The sequence below is a fragment of the Bombus flavifrons genome, chromosome 4 (genome assembly GCF_040668555.2).
Source record: "Bombus flavifrons isolate JBK064 chromosome 4, iyBomFlav1_principal, whole genome shotgun sequence".
In the NCBI taxonomy this organism is placed as follows: Eukaryota; Metazoa; Arthropoda; class Insecta; order Hymenoptera; family Apidae; genus Bombus; species Bombus flavifrons.
The window spans coordinates 7972424-7996162 of NC_138445.1; the positions used below are offsets into that span (position 1 = coordinate 7972424).

Below are 23739 nucleotides of genomic sequence, written 5' to 3' on the forward strand. Positions count from 1 at the left end.
CGTTCATTGCAACGCGAAGATACGTAAACAATTGCTTCATAAGAATAGCATTCAATCCTATCATTTATCACTTTCCTTTTTATCAAATAATTGTCTTGTTTTCATATCCTGCTGATATTCAGACACTTGTTTATGCTGTACAGTGAAGCAATTTTCAGAAATAGATTGAACTACGAAATAGATTTATTTTGTTTAATTAATACCAAGTAGAGAGAGAGAGAGAGGGAGAGAGAGTAGAAGTTAACCCCCATACTTTTATAATACACCAAGAGATTTAACATTTTAAAGGAGTAAATGCAAATTATAGAAATTATATTAAATTTTGGAAAAGTTAATACAAAAGCTTCTCTTCTCATCGTTGAAATTATGACCAGTATATCATTTACGTTCTTTAGTATTTATGTAATCCTATAAACAGGAACGCGATTTATTAGACCAAACAAAGAACAAAGAAAATCTCGAGAAATATGTAAATATAGTACGCTCTAATTCATCTTACGTATAGAAGTTATCCAATGCGTATGTCAAACATCTGGCAATGTTGGTTCAAGTGAAAAATTTGAATTATTCGCTTGCATAACTTTTAAAGCATAAAAAATAGCAAAATCATATTCGAACTGAAAAATGTTAAGAAATAATCCTTTCTTAATAGCGTAATAGTACAATGTATTTTATGTTTGTTTAAAAAGATTGTTTTCATTAATATTTAAATTCAATTCTTATAAATAAATTGTAAAAACTTTTTATAATATACTTTAATATTTTTCTAGATAGTCTGTGTCGCAAGTTACGAAAACTTCGTTTTCTGACTATAAGAAATTGCAATTATATTACGAATTACGATTTATGACGAAGAATGCAGTTTAAAAATATTTCGCAAATAAAAAGTAATATTTAAAATTACATTTATTATTATTTAAAATTGTTATTTAAAATTACATTAAAATCCATCAATTGACTGATTATCACAGTATATTCATTCATTTTACTTACCAATTGTACAATACTTCAGTTATATCAATTTGGACTGTGGTATAGTGCCCAGACTGCAAAATATTCCCCTAGAATGACACTTTTTGGGGATTTCTGAGGTCGCTGAAGCCAAAAATGAGGGTCGTTTTTCGCGGAAATAACGCGTAAAAAATTGCAGTCGATCTATTAATGTGTAACGTCCTTATGGATTTTGATGGTACTTTTTTCAAAATTTGATTCTCTTAATCCGCTGAAGGGTTACTCTGTATACGTTTGAATCGTTAGTATTGGATTAGGTTTGGCTTATCTTTCTTTATTTCCGCTCTTCGTGTCGTGAGGTCACGACCAAACAGAAAGCGATAAGCGGTGAGCAGCAAAATTGGCATTTAGAACATTGACATTGGCTGTGCCAACCCTTGTTTTTCCACTTACCGCTTATCGCTCTGTATATCCACTCTGTATGTCCAATGACCTTTGTCGATGTTCGTAACGACGAATGTTTCGTAAAAAACGTTCATATGAACGAATTGTTAAAACCGTTAATTTCTGTAAAAAAAATGACACTCATTTTCAGCTTTAGCGACCTAAAACACTACCGGAAAAACACATTCAGAATAAGAATTTTACAGCCCGTATACTATATTAAATCCTCAATTTATATTAATTATAATACCGAATTTCTTAGAGAATAATTCCTAATTCTTGCAATTTTGAACTCTGATATTAATCATACGTCATTCTTTAAATTATCATTACGGCGAAACCATGAAATTTTATCAGAGAACATGAACGATAAGCTTGTATTTTCTTATTTATTTAGCAGCTCTGTGAGACCAAACTTTTACGTCTGATCTTTCCTGTGAATTTCCCAAATCCTTATGTGCAGGCAATGATGATTGCGAATACATTAGGTACACATAAAATGAGGTAGCTCTCGGTAATGCTGCTGGCTCTGTATTGTAATAATTATAATAATTAGCAACTACAATAATAATGAGGTGTATGTGTTGAAATTTGCATAGGAGGGAATAAGAAATAATTCTCGTATAATTATACAGGAAAAGCATGCTAAAAACATTCCAAACTGTAAAAATGTGAGATTATTTGTTACTGAGAAGATCAATTGTAAAAAATTTTGATGATAGTCATTTCTTTTATTGAACATTATTTTTTAATACGTTCTAAATAATACCTCTTAATTGACGATATTAATTCTTAACGCGAGAAAATATTTTACATTTCTAAAAACGGGAAGAAAGTATTAAGCGTGATCCTTGGGGCATACCAAACGAAGAAAATTGTTTCTTTCTGAAAAATATGGTAGTATCGTGGATGAAAGGTCTAAGAGATATCGGGCGAACTATCCACAGTGCATAAACGTAACGATATACCGCATATTAGTTGCATAATAGTAACATCATTAAACCACATCATACGTAAGTCACATTCAAAATAAACAGTATTGAAACAGCAGAATGTGATGAATTTTGGGTGATTAATAAACGAGGTTCAGCGCTATGGAAGGTTGGATTTAATATCTTTTGCCTCATCCCCGAATTTTTTTTCCAAACTATTCTTTCCATATCTCCTTATACGTATTATAAATATTTTTATGTCATAAATATTTGTATATTATTCTATATAAAATAGCGAAGAAGAGAGTCTCTTTCTCACTACCTTTAAAAGAAAAGTGGAAAAAGTAGAAATAGTGCTAAAAGCAGTAACTAATTTCTTCAAATTTGTCGCTTCAAGTACGACGAAACTGCTCAGAAACCATTATGAGAAGACCGGTTAACGGAACGATCAGTTATCGAAACACTGGAAACTATCGAGTACGGTTGGCTCACTTATTCTTAATATTTTTATTCAGAATATGTGTTCAGAATTTTCAACGTTTGCCCCTTTACATTTCTTCGAACGGTATCAGAATGACCTGTTCTGGATGTGTCTTGAGCAATTTCTTCCTAGACTCTTTCAATACGCTAATTCATATATGCTGTACATGTTCATTTACACTGTCAAATTTTGTCTCCTTTGTAGCTATTCGACTTTTGTCTACTATATTTTTCTGCATCAAAGTGAAAAAAAGAAAAAGAAGGAGAAAATAAAACACGATATGCGATTGACTATTATTCACACACGATCCACTATAGTAACAAAAGCAGTTTTCGGAGGGAACAAATTTTAGCCTTATAGCTAGAACGTCTTATATGGTTCTTATAGAGTGTAAATGTTATAAAATTTTTTTACACAAGTGGAAGTAATAAAGCAATATGACTGTGTAACTCTTGCAAGACATATTAATTTGCGTATCTCGAACGTATATTTCCTTAATCATAAATTATAAATCATAAATAAATTATAAATGAAAGTAGGTTCAAGTAGCTTTAAAATCGTCTATGTCTTGCCCAAATTTATAAGCGCAAGTTAAAGACGATTTTCATGTATATGTACATGTATATGTACATGTGTACATGTGAATCCTTTCTCGGTGATATATTAGAAAGCATTACGACAAACTAATAAATTTGAGCCCAAAGTCGTATCACCATTATGATACCCGTTACCTCAGTAACAAGTTATCCTCGGAGCTAAGAAACGTTCTGTAATGCAGATAATGCTCTTGGCATACGTTCAACGCGTGTTGAGCATCGTTTTCACAGACAATCAACGAATTTTCGAACAATGGATGTAGCTCATTATCTCGGATTAATAGTTAAATGATTTTAGAAACAGGTTATGAATATATGCCATTAGTAAAGATATTTAATTAAAATTTAATTAAAAATCTAATAGAATGTGACAAACTTAAAAAATGTTACAGACATGTTAACAAAAAAAAAGTAAATTATTATACGTACATATATAGCTACTATGTATGTTCAAGTTCGTTAATAAAGTTAGACTATAGATCTAGAAGTTGTTCATTGAGAAATCTTTTAATGGATGAATATATACAGAATTCTTTTTCGTTAAAAAATAACACGTCTGACGAATTTAGTCAATTTCAGTTGCTTTTGATTTATTTACTAAAATTTTGATAAATTAAATACATTATTTCATATTCAAAATTACCTAATATACCATTGAGTCATAAAAAGGTACGCGCATGATTATCTCCTATATACAATATTTACTATGCATTTATTGTTACAATGGCAAAGAACAAGTTATAATTAATAACTAAAACTTTGAAGAACTCTGTACCGATTTATTCTTTATCATTATTAATTATCATTATTAATTTCGATATACAGAATGTTTCAAAATATACTAGCGTAACTAAGAAAAAACCAGCAAAAAGCATTATAAATATTTGTTTCGTTCCACTTTGTTTACAAGGTAATTTTGTATTCCAAGAATATTCAAGGCTGCAGATATTATCTTATCAATACTTTATATTTTACGTGGATACAACCTCGCTGTTCATAAATACGTACTTCCTTAGTACATTATGAATCCTTTCTGTTTATTCACTTAATAAAAGCAAATTTCTGCTGTTGTTTAAAATATTTAACATTTCTCCTAAAAAGAATTCCGAGACATGCACATTTATAATTTTTCACGCCTTGAGAGTATTCACAAATAACAAACGAGATAAGAAGTATCGATAATAAGTGAAGTAAAGTATACCAACTCTGTTTATACGAAGAATTCTCGAAATAGTAAGTTAATTCAGAAACAAGATCAAATAGCGTTTACAGAACTGTGTTTACAATGTTGCGAAACCTGCATATATTAGAATCTATTAGGATCTGTTCAAACAATTTTCGTAGTTGTGTTGAAGAGAAAACGGCTATGTACAGACAAATGCATTATAAGATTCTCGTAATCCAGGAGGAATCGTTGGTGCGCACTAACGAAAGCATAGCTGGTGAAAACTGTTCGGGGAGCGTCAGGATGCTCGGCGCCACATTGCTGCGACCCAAATAGTAATAATAACGCCGGCGAAGGAGGGTCGGAGACGCTGTTGCGAGTGATGGAGGACGAAGAAGAATGACCGTACACTACCTACATTTGCTTGAACCTTGGACGTAGTGAGCCGCTTCTACGTAACGTTATTATTCGCTGCCTGAAGTCAATGATTTTACGAAGCCATCGCACCGATAACACTTTGCTCCGTTGTTCGTTTGCTTTTCCACATTCTCGTTGTTTCGCGATGACAAACGTATGCGCTTATACCCGTACGACGAAGCGGAAAAAACAATTCTGGTCCCTGTGCGCGCATATCGACGATTATGTGGTGGCTGTTTGCGCTAGCTGACGTTCGTCGCGAGAGATATCCTGCTTTTCGGAAAAATGTCGTATCAAGAAAGATATTAAGGGAGGAAAGAAGAAACTTTTCTCATGCTGATAAATCAGCAAACGACATCCGCGAAATGTTCCTTCGGAGAAGTTCCGCCAACCAGATGTAATAATAAGGGCAACGTGGGTGGACGACCGGAATGCGGCTTGTCTAACGATTGTTTCCGACAGATCGTCGTTAAGTTTAGCGGGAATAACTGGCTAATTCGTTCACATTCCAACTGCGTGTATCAATTTCGGTATCAGATGGGTTTTCAACTAACGCGTAAAATTCGCGTTTGACGAGTTCACTGCCACGATGGTCATCGGTGACTCTGGTTTCGTTAAATCGTTTGGAACGATTAAAATAAATTTCATCGATTACAAAATTGTCGACGATGCGAATGATCCAGATATAAATGCACGCAAGTGTGATATAATATTTTGCAAAAAATTATATGTTACGGAGCATATTTGAATCTATTGTGGCTCCCAGGGCAGAGTACAGAACATCCCCGTGACAGATTACCTGTTAAGTAACAGTTTTGCTTATCGTTAGTATAATTAAATAAGAAATAAATAAAAAATAGACTCTTGCCTTATCTGTATCATAGTACGCACACTATGGGGTATTTTAGTCCTAAATCAGATTATTTCATTCATTTTCATTATCAGTAGTTTCAGATTAACAATTTTATATTGATTGAACGACGAACATCGAAATTCTATTCGCATCAAAACATCCGCAAATATGTGTATGATTAAATGTAATTTCTTCTTGTTCTATATTAGCAATGTGAACTAAAATAATGTCAATGCGAAACTTGTCGTACGAAAGATAAGGAAAAAGCGTATTCTTGTGTTCGTCTTGCTCTCATCTTTCGTAAGGTAGATTTTACAAAATTCAAGTTAATTAAAATATTTTTCAAACTAATCTTTTCGGATACCTTAGTATTTTCTTACCTGGATGAGAAAACACGCGTACTGATCCGTAAAAAAATAGAGACATGTAGCGTCACTTTCAAAAATAATCAATACCATGGAAAACTTGAAAAAGGCGACGTTACTGAGAAAATCATGAAGTTCAAAACGCGAATTAGAGGATCCGTCGTTCTGAATCGAAGAACTTTGCGCAGAGACAACTCTTTTATCAGTAAATGTAACTAAAATCTCAAGGAATTCGAAATAAACGAAAGACTTTATACATATAGTTTGTACATATTGTACGTAATAATACATAATCCTCTTATGTGTAATCGTGGCCAATTTGAAACATACATATATGGTGGCCAGTTTTTTCTATCGTTCCATAAAACATGATGCATCGCAGAAGACTATTATGTCAGAAACAGAGAAGATATTACAATCCGTGATTACTCATCCTAGAAAGTGTATCAGCTACCGTAATTTCTAATGTTCTTAACACCTTAGCCTTGTCCTGGAATTTCATTCCTTTTTTGATATTCAGAGTCGTCTTAAGAGGCCATGATTCAGACATACGTACATACGTAAATGCTCGAATGCAGCTGTAACATTCGTAACAAGACGCGATAGAAAAATACACATCTTCTCTCGAGAAAGATATGTGATGTCCTTGGAAAACGGTAGAAGATTGATTTTTTATTTTCACGATATATTTTCATATGTTTCGTCATATTTTTCATCTTAGATTTATTTTCATGATTCCTCCAAAACCACTCCGAATGTGCTTTAAAGATTTCCTATTTTGTTAAAAACAAGAAAGGTGTGTAAAACTATCCTATCCATACTGATTGTGAGATGAACTTTGTTGCATCGTCTTCATTATACAAATAAAAAATGTATGGCCTATAATTGCAAAAATTATAAACTGAAATTGATTAGTAATCATTGTTTCCTTTTTGGCAAGTGCTGTACGTTTACAGCACTCGTAATTAATTATTATTTCATATTTATTACGTCTTAATAATCTTCTTACAAGATGATTTATATATTATTAAGTTTGGTGCAAACATTTCAAACACAAAACTTCATACATTAGCTTATAAAAATTGTTTTTATAACTGTATATTCATTATTATATATTATTATAATGTATACATATATATATACATATATATATATGTCGGAGATGAAAGGACATCGGAGTCCTCCCTTCGGAACCCCGGGAAAATCCCTTAACACCGTAGTCTAGATTCTATCATAGGCGTAATTAAACAATTGTCGTCTTTCGATCCGATTGTATTTGTTCAAGATTTGTGATAATGAGCTTGGGCTCGAGGCGATAGCCAGTCGCCGAACGTAGCCGCGGTCAAGGGATGAACGTTTTGCCTAACAAAGGTATGAAGTAATTCTATAGCTCTCCTTAAAAGAAATATCTCTGGCGACACATGACAGTAAACATTCCAACGGTCTCTGTCCCGTGGCCACACGCAGTTCCTATTCTTCGAGAAAGATGATTGCCAGATGTCGATGTCTCTCCACAGTACGTGATCAGCTAGCCCGAGGGCCGTTATAAACACTAATATCTAGTTACCTAAAGTCCTTCGAACAGATAAACAGTCTTTGTCCCAACTACGGGAAGATAGGGGAGATCTATTTCTTTCAACGAACGGCGTCTCCCACTAGCAACTTTCCCTCGAGGGCGGCTAGCATCTTTTTCTAACCACCGATATGGAGATTGACCAATTAGCAGCAACGCCAATTTCCCTCACCTTCTAAACGAAGGCTATCCTCGACGAATCCAAGAATCTCGTGTCCTTAGACACACCCCATCATAGTTTTCCTCTGCAGCATAATCGCGAAGGAAAGTCATTCTCTCTGGTGAAGTCGTATTAGCGAGTTACGTAACGTCTGCACGCTCGGTGGATATTCCACGTTTTAACAAAGAGTCCGACTTAGATTTTGTGAGCATGTTCATCCACCATCCCGTCGACCGCGGATTCGTTATTGAGCCTAGGATCATTGTCATTAGTTTCTCGAGTATCTAATTACCACGGTTCCTTGTCCAATCCTATAATAATCGTATCTGCACTAGTCAATGTCTTCTCTATTGCTTATCGACAATGCGTAAACCAAACGACGATTCGTTTCACGCCCCTAATCCTTATTACAATGTAAACCCGACATCAGAAGTGGGATCAGTGCCGGTTATAACAGTGCAAGAGCTTACGACCATCGTGCGCGAGTTAATTCTGTTGCTAGTGCAAAAATCGAGTGTGGAACCTAACAATTTTTCGCCGCCGCGTTTTAACCCTGAAACCGCGGGCTTCGACTCCGCTGCATGATGCGCAGCTGTTAATTTGATTATGGAGGAAAATCCTTACAATGCAGTGCCCTGAATATAATTTCAATAACGAACGTCGAATCGACTTCTACGTAGTGGAAGCACCAACTGGTGGATCAAGTCATCCGGGTGAGTCGTTTCCATTTTACCCCGATTTTGGAGCCGAGTGCTCACTAATTAAAGAATCCGTATTCTTGAGATTTTCTGGCAAAAGAACGATTGATACAGTAGTAATGCGAGGAATAAGAAATGTTTGTACTAAACGCACATCTCAAATCTTGTCCGTTGCAGGTGTTAGTGGTTAGAGATAAATTTTTCATGTCCTCGCTTATAGTTATTTAAAAATATGATATCGCGACTGCTCGTTAAATTTCAAGCCAAGGTTTTGACTCAATATTACACAAACTAGTCTCGCTATGTGTAAAACAAAAATAATTAATGCCTGTAATAAAACCGCTGAAAACGAGATCGATGTTAATGAAGTTGACAATGAGGTACATGGTAGCGATAAAATTCGATTAATCTTTCTTTTCGAAAATTCAAAGATTCATTCGTTACGGGTTTCCTACGTACTCGCGTAAATACAGGCCAGTTAGAAATACAATTAATTGATCCTAACATCACCGTACAAAAAAAAGTCCTTATATATTCCGCGAGGAAGAGCGCAGAATAGTACGTGAGAGAATAAGCGAATTAATTGGAGCCAAATATCATAAGGCCTAGTAATTCACCGTTCGCGAGGCCTATGTTACACGTGAAGACGAACGATGGTTCAGATAGATGATTAGTAGGTTTTCAAGAACTAAATAAAAATACGGTCGCGGATCGGTATCCTTTACCCCTTATTGCAGATCAAGTCGCGAGATTGCAAATGCGAGATATTTTACTAGTCTGACATGGCCAGCGGATTTCGCCAAATCCCTATTCATCCTAATTCTAGAAAATATACAGCAATGGACGATTTGGACAATAAGTTGTTGTTTTCTTCAAATTCTTTTGTGCCTTTGTTCTGTCCACACGACGTCCTTTTATTTTCATAATCGTTTTTCCGAACGGCGATATTGCGCTGACTCCGTTGAAACAAGGATTTTTGCATTTTTAGACAACCCTAATAATTTTGCAACTAATACTTTTCTAAATATTCTAATTTCTTCCTTGCTGCAATTTTAAAACCATCAAAGCGTTTACCACAGAAGTACCCAGAAGTAGTCGTACCAAGTCTTCGGTACCATTTGATCCCTTTTCTAAGAAGGCATAAGAAACCATTTGGTCAGAATAATTTATACCGCACTTTTCTTCATTGTATTCGACAACAGCTGTTGGTTTTCATGTTGCGAGTGAACGAAATGAGATCGTGCTTGAGATTCCTTTGGAAACACGTATGGCAGCCAACGTGCCATTCGTACATTGTTGTTTATTTGGATGATGTTCTAATTGTTGCCTACTCCATAGATCGAGTTCTAAAAAGACCATACACCGTATTAAATACCCTCGTAAATGCCAGATTTTCATCTAATTCTTCTAAATGCTCTTTCCTAAACATATCGGTACTCTATTTGGAACATGTAATTCATAACGGAGAAGTCCGCCCCAACCCGGGTGGAATGCAAACCTTGAGTTCTTTACCTGAACCAACGACCGTCACACAGCATAGACAGTTCATAGGTTTAGTTTCTTACTTCCGAAAATTCGTCTCTAAATCTTCACAGGTAATGAAACCTCTATGCACACTTACTTTCGGTAACAAAAACATAACTTGGACAGATAAACACGAAAAGAGGAGGCAAAAGGCAACTTCCATCCGGACTGATGCTTTGGCGTTAACGATATTTGACCCTGATTATCCGATAGGATTACATACTGACGCTAGTTTGGATGTATATGGGGTTACTTTAACGCATAAGGTTGAAGCTAAAAACAGGGTAGTGAAATATTACAGAAAAGGAACTAACCTTGCGGAATCTAGGTATCATTCATATGGACTAGAGACGTTAGCAGTCGTTATACGCTGTTAAACATTTTCGCCACTATTTACATGATCGAGAATTTCTTGTCGTTACTGATTGTAATTCCTTAAAGTCATCTCTAGAAATGGTGTGAAATTAAATGACAGTGTTTACAGGTGGTGGGCTTGCTTACAAACTTTTACTTTTGACATTATGTATCAAGAAGGTAAACGAGAGGCTCACGTAGATTTCTTCTCGCGGAACCCCGTAGACTTAGATCACCGTACGATCAACAAAGTCGTAGAGAAGGAAATCAATCCGACCGAAATCTCCGAAGATTGGCTATTAGCGGGACAACGTTGCGACTCCCAAATTTCTGAGATCGTCAATAAATTGCAAAACGAGGAGCTCACGGAAAATATAGCGAATATGTATGAATTACGGTCCGGTAATTCCTTCATCGTAAGATACAGAGAAAAGGCAGACCTCTCCGCTTGCCCATTGTCCCAAGAGGTTTTAGGTGGTCCGTTATTAACCATGTGCACCAGTCCATTATGCACTTAGGTTGGGATAAAACGCTTGAGAAACTGTGCGAGTATTACTGGTTCGAAGGAATGACGAAAATATGTTCGTAAATTCGTAGAGAACCGTCATGCTTGTCAAGTTTCGAAGGCAAGTTCAGGTAAAATACAAGCTGAATTACGTCCTATACCTAAGACCAGCATACCCTGGCATACAGTTCACGTGGACATAGCGGGCAAACTAAGCGGTGAAAGTGATTCGAAAGAATATGTCATTGTTTTGGTCGACGTTTTTACTAAATTCGTATATCTGCATCATACTCGTAAAATAGATTCCCTTAGTATCGTTAAAACACTTAAGTATGCTATATTTTTATTCGGGAGTCCTCGCTGGATAATAGCAGACCGAGGAAGATGTTTTACAGGCAAAGAATTTCAAGACTTTGTAGAGATAAACATATTAAACTCCACTTAATGGCAACCGGTGCTAGCAGGGCCAACGGACAGGTAAAGCGTATTATGGGTACGCTAAAAAAAAAATACGTTCACAACAATAGAAACGACCGGGCGGTCCTGGCAAGACGCGATCGGGGAAACACAACTAGCTTTAAATTCTACCCCCAACCGCGTGACTAAGTCGAGCCCATTGGAACTACTAATCGGTAAAACAGCGAGACCCTACGGCTTGTCCGTACCCGACAACATCGAAGAAAGAGAATTAGACATCTCCCATGTAAGACAACAGGCGATAAAGAATATAGAAGCAAGTGCCAAATACGATAAGGATAGGTTCGACAAAAACAAAGCTCAAGTAGTTAGGTTTAACCTTGGTGATTTTGTATTACGCAAAAACGAGGAAAGAAACCAAACGAAGCTAGATCCGAAATTCAGGGGTCCATTCAGGATAGCAGAGATTTTGGAAGGAGATAGGTACACCTTAGAAACTTTAGACGGTAAAAGATCATATAAGGACAGACATGACAGACTGAGAAAAACGCCAGACAGCAGCGTTCCTGCTGAGTTAGACGTCTACGATGATGACAACGACGGTGATAATAACGATGCAAGTTCACGGACCTCAGAGGATCATTAATACCACGTTGCGGCTGTGCATCCAGTGTGGTGCTCTGCGCCTTCGTAATATGTCCAGTGGGACATTCTGCGCCTTTGTAATATGTCCAGTGGGACATTCTGCGCCTTTGTAATACGTCCAGTGGGACATTCTGCGCCTTTGTAATACGTCCAGTGGGACATTCTGCGCCTTCGTAATACGTCCAGTGGGACACTCTGCGCCTTCGTAATACGTCCAGTGGGACACTCTGCGCCTTCGTAATACGTCCAGTGGGACACTCTGCGCCTTCGTAATACGCCCAACGTAGTAACACGATCCAACAATCTGAGATTCACCCGTGTACGAAATCGAAAATGATCTGTCGTGTCGTTATGGTCTGACTGATAACTCACGGAATGCAACTAGCACTTTGGATACAAATTATAACGCCACTAATTTTAGTTCTTTTTCATTTCCCTGCTTGTCAAACCTCTGAACAGAATCTCGTTATCGAAATGAACCCTCGACTTATTAGGAACATTTAATTGAATGGTAAATATCAGTTACGTCGAGTCTAATGTAAAAAAAAAAAAAAAAAAAAAAAAAAAAAAATTTTTGCAATATTTTAGTTACACACGAGGACGTGTGATAGTCAGGATGGCCGTGTCGGAGATGAAAGGACATCGGAGTCCTCCCTTCGGAACCCCGGGAAAATCCCTTAACACCGTAGTCTAGATTCTATCATAGGCGTAATTAAACAATTGTCGTCTTTCGATCCGATTGTATTTGTTCAAGATTTGTGATAATGAGCTTGGGCTCGAGGCGATAGCCAGTCGCCGAACGTAGCCGCGGTCAAGGGATGAACGTTTTGCCTAACAAAGGTATGAAGTAATTCTATAGCTCTCCTTAAAAGAAATATCTCTGGCGACACATGACAGTAAACATTCCAACGGTCTCTGTCCCGTGGCCACACGCAGTTCCTATTCTTCGAGAAAGATGATTGCCAGATGTCGATGTCTCTCCACAGTACGTGATCAGCTAGCCCGAGGGCCGTTATAAACACTAATATCTAGTTACCTAAAGTCCTTCGAACAGATAAACAGTCTTTGTCCCAACTACGGGAAGATAGGGGAGATCTATTTCTTTCAACGAACGGCGTCTCCCACTAGCAACTTTCCCTCGAGGGCGGCTAGCATCTTTTTCTAACCACCGATATGGAGATTGACCAATTAGCAGCAACGCCAATTTCCCTCACCTTCTAAACGAAGGCTATCCTCGACGAATCCAAGAATCTCGTGTCCTTAGACACACCCCATCATAGTTTTCCTCTGCAGCATAATCGCGAAGGAAAGTCATTCTCTCTGGTGAAGTCGTATTAGCGAGTTACGTAACGTCTGCACGCTCGGTGGATATTCCACGTTTTAACAAAGAGTCCGACTTAGATTTTGTGAGCATGTTCATCCACCATCCCGTCGACCGCGGATTCGTTATTGAGCCTAGGATCATTGTCATTAGTTTCTCGAGTATCTAATTACCACGGTTCCTTGTCCAATCCTATAATAATCGTATCTGCACTAGTCAATGTCTTCTCTATTGCTTATCGACAATGCGTAAACCAAACGACGATTCGTTTCACGCCCCTAATCCTTATTACAATGTAAACCCGACATATATATATATATATATATATATATATATATACTATATATTATTGCAATGCTTGTATTTAGTATTTTGAACTTAAAGAATAAAAGAAATAAAAAATTTTCACTTCATGGTTTTGGTTTTATGAACTTCTTATTCTTTTGAGATAAAATTAAAACAATTTACTTTAGATTATTATATATTAGGTCGTCTGAAAAGTTTCTTTCGTTTTGTAAGGAAATAATGAATGCACAACATTTTCCGTTTTATGTTATTTTATTGAATTACATGTGATCCATTTTGTTCTATCAAGGTAAAGATCAGAACGTTTGATGGATTAGGTTTCATGTTTGTATAAAGATGCATCGTTGTAAAAGACGTGTCTGTAAAAAAAAGACACTTCCCGGACAACCTAATACATATATCACAGATTTAATTAGATTTTAAGAGTTATATTATTTTGTATTAAATAAATAGAATAACTTATTCGGTTTCGGTTTCTTGTAAAATGAAAGCAAAGTGCCAGGGGATGGGCTAGAAATAATAAAATCTATTTACAGCCGCTCTGGAAAGTAAGTTAACGATCTTACGTTTAAACTTCCAGCGAAAGCGTTAACTTACTTTCCGGGAACACTGTATGTGCCAACTACTTTAGATTGCGTAAGTTGCAAAAATGTACAGTGACGCAGTATTTTTTTTATTTATAATATATATAAAACCACTTTTTGTTTCGTTCTATTTTCCTTTTAATTTAAACGGTATCGTTTTCACACACTTGCTATATCTTTTAATAGATACTCTTTCTAATAATATACATATTTTATTTTTATTACATTTTATATTATCCGGACGATCAATTAGATTTATCTATTTATTTATTTACTTTATCGTAATATATTAGTAATGAAATGCCATTTTTCCAGACTCTATTCGTGAAATTGAGTAACTTTCATTGTGACGATATCATTGAAGTGAAATATCTCTCTTCCAACGATATGTTCGTGTCAGGTAGGACTTCTAACGAGAAAAACTATAAATTGACACAGAACATACAGAACTGTGGTCGTCATGGATGAGAATGTCGTAGATCGATTGCATCCTGTACTCTTACATTCGCATACAAATTGATAACTATCGCGTGGGTAACGACCTCTATAACATTCGTTGTCAGCACTTCCCCATTTTGCACACTCGCGTATTATTATGTACTCGTGAGAATTCATAAAATAATCTAAAAATTATGTGATTAGTTTACAATTAGTTTACAATTTATCTTCTATATCGCAAAGATATTTCGCAAAGTAAAGAAATAATAGTTTAATGTACGTGATACGAGTGAAAGATAATGAAACTTTCAAAATAACAAAAAAAAATAATTATAATAAATAAGAAAAGAAATGTAAAAGAGAAATTGTGATTATCAACTTACATATGTACACAGCTTTACGACAAAATGCTTGTGACGAAGAGCATGGCTTCAAATATCTTATATCCGCCGTATTAATAGTGCAATCTTGATCCCTTTTACTGTTACATTGATAACACGTAAGTGCTTTCGATTCTTCTTATACGTGTCAATAACGTATCAGATATGAATTTACGTATATAATAAGATTAATACAAAGTATGACAGTATTAACATCATTAATGAATAACATATTTTATATAGCATACTTCTTATGCGCTTCTTCATTTTGTTTGTTATTTATATTGATAAAACAGAATATAACAAAATTTGGAATAAAGAAACGTTTGAAAATTTTTCCTATAATAGTCATAAAGAAAATCGAAACGATTAATAGAGCATTAAAGAAAATATGCAAAAAGAAACTTATTCTAAAAGTATCGTTCGCTTTATTTGTGTAGTTTATTGCTTCAATTATACTAACAGTCAGTATATATCTGTTTGTATTCTGCTTTATTCATAATTGATAAACATATATTCTGTTTTATCTACAATTGATAAACATGATATTTCTTTTATGAAACTTACCTCTTTGGAATATAAATAAAAGCAACAATACATGTAATGCATTTACTTTTACATGCATTTTAAACTTTCTTTTGCGTTTCTATATTTACAATTTATTTAACATTTGTTCACCAATTGTCGAATTTTCTCAAACTACAGCCACTTTATCTAAATTACTGCGACATTATCTTTTATTCGACTATCCTAATATGTAGCTAAAAGAATGATGAGAATGAATATTACTATTGAGAGTAATAATAATAATGATTGAAAGGTTATATAATCATACCATGACAAATGTGACCGAAATGGAAAATTTATTTTCTGCACTTTTATCCACGTATTGCAACGCTTTACATAACTTTCTATATATTTACTTATACAGTAATAAATATTACCCAAGCGAAACAGAAACAATCAATTTAATTTAACAATTTTTCACTAACTTTGACATAAAAATTTAGTAAATACCTCTTAGACATAAACGTGACAAAATCAATACATAGCTATTTTCGTGACGCGTGGAAAAATTTGTTTCTGAAATGTCTTTAAATTTAATTTCGTGTAATCACTAAACAGTGTTACCACTACAGCCTTAAAATACAAAAAACTATAAAATAATAAGAGGAACTATAAAGTTTCATTGAAACAAAAATAATAATATTAAAAATATTCAATTTAAAAAGGAGGATAACTTAATTTATTATAGTTTTACTTATTTTTAAAGAGTAAATTCAAACTATTATAATTTAAATCTTCATACAAAAAAGTATAATTATAACAATTTAGCTCAATAGTAAATTGCAAAATCTTAAATATTAATATTTATATCATAGGACAGTTTCAATTCTTTTAGATGAAATATAAGATAACGTATTTGTTACTGTTACGGAATAAAAATTTCACGTGGAAAAATTTGCAAGTAAATTAATATTTGAAAATTATTTAAATGCTTAATAAAAACGCAGAATTAAATTCCTATTTTACTTCTTACTTGAAGAGGTAATATCACATTAAGAAAAACATGTTTGTGTGGTATAAATATTTGTTTAATCTCATTTTTAATATAAGTATATTTAGGTATATTATAACATTGATAATATTATATATGAAATGTCTACAATTATCAATTGATTCAAATATGATGATGAAATGTATAAATCTGTTAAATACTTTAAAATAGGGCAACGTTATACTGTTGACAACACGCGTTATATATATGCTAGTTGTTTTAAGAGAAATACGTATTTCATATTCAAAATATGAAATATTTCTTTCAATATCGTTACGTAAGACTATCGAATATGGATAAAAAACTTTAACTAAATATTTATCATGCACACTATTTTATGTCCTTATATAAGTTCAATGTTCTAAAATTCTAAAAAAGATTTTATTTTGAGTTTTATGTTTATTAAGATACACGCGATGTTTTACACAATTCAAACGAAATGTATTTCTTAAACGACAGGTGAGTTAATAATGAAAGAGTGTCATGAGAAAAAATTGTACTGTATTTTACACCGTTTACAAAATGTATTTTTATTATATTGTATTATGGAGACTGAAGTTCGTGCCTTTGAGTAGATTGGCCTAAGCAATGTGACCGATCTTCTACAAGAAAGTATTAAAATATTCATAATTCGTCTTAAAGATATTATGGAACTTGGAAATTATTCGAATTATTCTATCTCTTAGAATGCATATAGTTTATAATTTATATTATATTTATTTATAATTTATGATGCATATAAATCATTACACATAAATTCTTGAAATAACGTGCAAAAATTGAGAAGAGTATTCGTTGGCAGTAATAGATTCCTCATTATTAGTAGAAAAGTGATCCCATTGTTACATTTTTAAAAGATTTCAGAATACTTATCACTTAGAACATAATCATCGAAGTGGTGTCAGGGACTCACTATGTTGCTAAATGAGTTAAATACTAACTGCGATGAGCAACGTGCAGTGAAAATCAGATCACATATATGACTTTCAGTAAATTCAATACGTTTCAGTTCTGTATCATTTTCACAGATTTTATTGCGAAAATAATTTCACTGTTTACATTAGCCACATCATATTCTTAAGAAGAAACATGTACGTGTTCTAAATTAATGCAAACATTAAATAATAATAATACGCACATAAAAAATGTCAAACAATCTAGTTATACAAGCAGAAATATTTCTTATTTTCTAATCAGTATTTCCCTGGGACATAAGATATTACGGTTATTAATTATTTGTTATTATATATTACTGCCAATTTTTTTTTATTTGTTTTTAATAAGCAACATATAAAAGACTTATCTTTATATCCAAATGGGACAAATAACAATAAGCTGAATATTTTGTTCTCATTACTTCCGCTGGCGAGTTTAAAAAAATAGGTCATAAGGAACGATGATTCAGAAGCTTAATAACAAGAGTGGAAAGATATCCTTCACGTTCCTTTCCGTATTGTTCGCGTGCAACTTATTACAGTAGCTTCCATGACATTTCATGACGTTCAGTGTGTCACAGGAAAAGGGATATTATCCACTTATCGTGTTCCAAACCACCACTTTACGCTCCATTTGAACATAAAGCTCTTCGTACCGCCCACGGCCTTCCCTATTTAACATCCAGCCCTGCCTTGTCCGTCAAAACAATCGTATTTTTTATCATCAACGATTAAGGCTTTAGATTGCTACAGAGAGTTAACATTCTAATTATACTTCCTAGGAGGAAGTAAGAACATTCCAACGATATTTGTTGTTTATTATCATACATAGATATATTTAACGTTATATCTGGATAATTTTTGGTACTTCTTAAAAAATTAATTTGAGTTTCGTTAAAATAGGACAGACGACGTTTGTATGGTTCAACCCAAGGATAATCAATTCTGAACCTTTGAAACAACGAGATGATATACGCTGGCAAAATTTTAAGAGATTTCGCGGACAATTTCAAAATCGCAGGTTGCGTATACTTTAAAAATTAACGAATTATCTTGAATAAATTAGAAAATTGTAATACCACCCACTTGTATGACATAAACGACGAGATTGCAAAATCGTATCGGAGAAGACTGCCAAATCAAGTGAACATATTAGTGCGCATAGGTGAACTCCTTATTCATGATAATTTAAGAAGAAAAATTATACAGTATGTTTCACAAAATAAATTTAACTTTAGAGTGTTAATTTCAACGTTCGCCTATGTTTCTGTACACGATTGCGTTCATAATCACGAATAATGTTGTAAATTATTATTTACCATCCTACCAGTTGTCGATACGAGCTATCAGTTTGAATTGGTTTATCGATATCGGATAAAACGCAAGTATATTTGCTACATTTTCGAGATCAACTTTCTCGAGGACCAGCCCTTATTTAAGAGAACGTTGGTCTTTGTTACGAATCAATCTTTTTTTTTATATATATAAGAAATCATACCCTGTTTGATAATTCTACGACACTTTCCAAAACATCCCGCGCGTCTCTTGTAACAAAATGCTTCAATTAGATTTCTGGTACTTATTAATTACCATTGATAGGAATATGGAGTATTTTGTACGTAGATTTATCGTCACTAGCGATATTTCTAGGGAAAATAAAAAGCGTGTAGTCACTGAAACACAGTAAAAATCAATCCCAGGTAGCAGCAATCCTTCTACTGACTGTTCGTCAAAAATATTGATTTCTTGACATGGCGAGTGTAGCAGCAACGATAGAAAATCTGTGCAACGCAACGTGGAAAACGGGAATTCAAATCGCGGACCGCAAGAAGCGACGAAGCTTTCACGCGACCGTGGCTAGATCGTTTGGTCCTTGGATTATTCTTTGGGGCGAGATCGTTTTTCCCATTCGTCTCGCCTCGTCTTGTCGACCTTAGTATTCCTCGCGCGCAATCACGTATTCATGATTCTATCAGTGGTGTAAGCATCGTCGCCTTAGTTGCGGGCTTGCGCTGCAATCGCGCCGAACGACAGCCAACGCGAACAGTGCTTCAGCAGCTGTCGAGGCCGGATGGTTGGCCTCGTCAACCCCTGATCTGACCGCGTTCTCTCTCTTTCCCGCCGCTCGGTCGCGCGTAATCTACGCCAGTGACCGCGAGAAACGTTAATCGTAGAAGGACGTGCCAGGATAATACCGAAACCAACATGAAGCGCTTTCTCATCCTCATCGTTTGCCTATTGGTCATTCTCGGTTTTTATGGTAAGCGTCTACGCGTCGAGTCTGTGCTGTCTTTGGTTCAACGATCGGGGCGGGTTTACGAGACTGCTTCCTATCGATCCTCGTATCCTTCTCTAAAAGACCTACTTTCATCGCCATTTCCCTGTCTTTCTTCTTTTTTCTTCGTTCCTCTTTGTTTTTTGTTTTTTTTTTTTTTTACTACGTTATAGTCGTATAATCGTATAAAAGTTCATCTCCTGAATCGCGTCGTTCAGTGTGTGACGTAACTGATAAATGGTTCGTTCTCCGTTTCTCTACGATAACACTTCGTTATGTTAACTTACATTCTTTAATTAAAAAAATAATTACTGTACTTGTTTCGATTTGATTGTACGTGCGATGTGCTAGTATATTATGTAATTTTTCTTTTATGTTTTTTATATCTTTCTTGGCTACGACTACCTAAATACAATTGAAAAATATAATATAAATTAATTGAAATTCGCGACACATTTGCTTTTAATGTATAATTCTTATTCCCTTTTCCTCCATGTTTGCCCTGTTCCTTTTAACTCTCGTCAATAAAGTGATGTTATACCCTATTCGAAAAGTGGATCAACTAGCTTCCTCGTTCGAGGGAAGCGTTTAAATGCGACGTCGCTGTTTCAGCTGATTTAACAATAAGCGTGTATAATATGCCGTACCTTGTTTGCGGAAGCAATTGAATATCAAATAATCTTCATGAAGTTAAACGATCGAAATTGTATGCTCCAAAAAGTACCTATAATTCCGCGGTTTTATTTAACCAAATGGACTGGTGCGAACGTTAGTGAGATCAATGACGACCAGCTATGCGCAAAGCAGTTTTCACATACACAATACATTCGAAGTCACTTGTATAAAATTTCATGTTTATCGTGGAATATAAAACTCAAGAACAGAAAGTGGTTACTTACATCAATATCAACATTGAAATGATATTCGACATTTTTATAATTATCTTTTCGCTTCTAACATTTCTTAATTTGCAGTCCATTTAATCTCTTAAGTGATTATGGTGTTTATTGCTATGTTAGTTCGTTATGTAAATTGTACTGTTAGACATTCCTTATTTATGTCCTGTTACGCTCAGAAAAATGAATGACCGTAGAGACAAGATTAAAACGCGAAGACAGGCGCGTAAACTTATTGTAGCTATGCCTTTCCAGGCCAGATAGCTGCATTGATTTTTATATCAGTAGGGTCGGAAGTACAATGAACCTTTATTCAATGGGAATGTATACCATTTCAAAACGTTTCCTGGTTTTTATAAAACAAACTTCATGAAAGACAGCTAAATTACGATGCTCTGTGGTAATCCGAGTGTCCAAACGTTGACCCATATAAACAGACGCGTATACATAACGACAACAAATTATTCAATTGTGCTGACATAAAACGCATTTGGAAGAAGATAGTACCACGATCCCCCTGGTATGAAAGTTTAAATTATCGCATTATCTTCGTTTCACAGTGACCTCTCTTATCAACCATCCAATAATATTTTTATAACCTCGTGTTTCATGTAATTACAAAACTGAATATAAATTATCTACGCTACCGCAATGCGGATAATACCGAGTCATATTAAAACAATTATCATGTAAATTTATCTGCGCTGATGAAGATATTAGAAGTTTCATTAATATGGAAGATGTAGCTATATCGGAATCACAACTATTTATCCAAGTCTGTATTTTTATACGACGAGAAGTCATCAAAACAACTGCAAAAAATAGAACCCACCCGGAGATTCATTTCTTTTCATTTCTTTCATATATTTTTGCCTACTATCTCATCACCTATCGTTCCCTTTTGTGCATTTTTACAGCTTTTAATTTCTCATAAATATATGGACACTCGCAATTTATTTATAGCTTTAAGAGAATAATCTTTCGTGAGGGAAGAATTTTTAAGCAAATCATTATTATGTTCCAGGCATAAACGCGATGCAATGCTATCTTTGCAACAGTCACAACGACAGTCGATGCGCCGATGAAAATCCACCCGACGCCCTCAAAAAAGATTGCTCCGACCTCAAAAACGGCTCGAAATATACCATGTGCCGAAAGATTACGCAAGTAATCGAGTTCAGCGTTAATGGACGTAAGTGACATTCAGATCCTTGGAGAAAGAAAATCTTTTTTAAATTATAGTTCTTATAATATTTCTGAAATATTCTTCAATTTATTTTAATATTTCATTTAATATGAAATATCTCTAATATAAATTCTTAATCGTCTTTATTTATATTCGTTTATGTTATCTTATTTCGACACCATTAAGATACGTTTCAACGAAGAATTGATGAAGGCAACTGTAACAGCTACGATGCTGACAATACCAATCTTTTAGAGAACCAGTAACTTTAATGGGCTACTATAACTTTAGTGCGCTATTACTATTAACCTAGACTAATACAGTATCCTTATTACGTTGTAGAAAATTGCAATACATGGTCGCGCACCGGCGTGATTAGCGCAATACCAGTTATGATACAGTACCGGCTCAAGTAATTTGATATTTCGCACACAACATCGAATACAACTTATTAGTTTCATGATATCGTATCGATTATTAGTAAATAACATAGACTGAACTATTACTATGTGTTTGAAACAGTTCCACCTGATACCCGAGTCATAAGAGGTTGCGGATGGGACGAGTCAAGTTATAAAGGAAAGTGTTACCAAAGAAGCGGTTTTGGCGGTCGTCAGGAAGTCTGTTCGTGTTTGACAGACTTTTGTAACACGGCAACACCAAACGTTTTACCACCGACGTCTCTGATTCTGTCGTGTGTTATTGGCAGTGTTCTTCTAGCATACATTCGTAATTAATTTTGAGAAAATTAATATACACTCGACCAGTCGACGAAGAGATGCGTCCGAGATCGTTAGTACCTGCAAGCAGCTTCGACTTCGCATTTTAACGGATCGGAAGTAAGCGAAAGTGGAGAGGACGATGCGTTTCAAAGCGAATAATATCTCACACACTTCCCACACTTTCGTCGTCAATGAAAGAAAAAAGCGTATAAAACAATCGAAACAGCACTTAAAGCGCAAAATGTCTTCTTCTATCTAGAATTTCACGTTGCATCTCGAGAGCAAACGCTGGCGACCTCGAAATGTTCGAACGAACGGAAAAATTCTCGACGAGAATACGTTTCATTCGAGATTTTAAAGACACTGCGGTGGCTTTCTGCCTCCGGCTGTCCATCGGTTCAAGATTACAGTAGTTTTAGACGAGATATTCCCGCTGTTCCTGATTATCTGGATGTTTCCAAGTGTAATATACCAAGGAGAAAAATTAACGTAATTACCAATCTCTTAAGTATAATTGCTTTTATAATATCGCTATAGAAATAATCGAAGAATATATAAGAGCGTGTCTTAGAAAAGTAAATAGATATTTCTATCAAGAAAGTATCGCATACACATATCTGCTAACGCATTCTATAGTGATATTCGTATATAAATTTTTAACGAGATAATTTAGATAATTACATATCTTAGACGAGCTTTCACGAAAAGATCGTGCAGAGATTCAGGAACGGCGTGATCTTTGGTACTTTTTGCGAAATGTCGAACAGCTTGGCGAGCACTCCTCGATCATGCATAAATCTTCTTGGAAATCTTCAATTTAGGTGCTGAAGGTGTGACGATAGTCACATTGTGTTCACTCGACAATTTTCTGCATAGAGCTTAAGAATGATATTACATATGTAATAATTACGCAACTTGTTGAAAGTCTATATGTTGTGACAACCTTCGCGAAAAAACATCTGTATGATATGTTTTTGTGCGAAGCGAGAAAAATATATCAGGGTTGCCGTTGCGGAGAATACCAAGTCTCTTATTTTCCTTACATCCTATCAAACAAT

The 23739-nt window shown here is 34.9% G+C and overlaps 1 protein-coding gene across 1 annotated transcript; it reads left to right on the plus strand.

Moving 5' to 3' along the window:
* Positions 1 to 19590: 19590 nt before the first annotated feature.
* Positions 19591 to 23700, plus strand: LOC138179239 (UPAR/Ly6 domain-containing protein crok). The gene is made up of 3 exons (XM_069111830.1): positions 19591 to 19862; positions 21798 to 21965; positions 22482 to 23700. The coding sequence occupies exons 1-3, from the start codon at positions 19808 to 19810 to the stop codon at positions 22694 to 22696; spliced, it is 438 nt and encodes a 145-aa protein (XP_068967931.1). The 5' UTR covers positions 19591 to 19807; the 3' UTR covers positions 22697 to 23700.
* Positions 23701 to 23739: the final 39 nt, after the last annotated feature.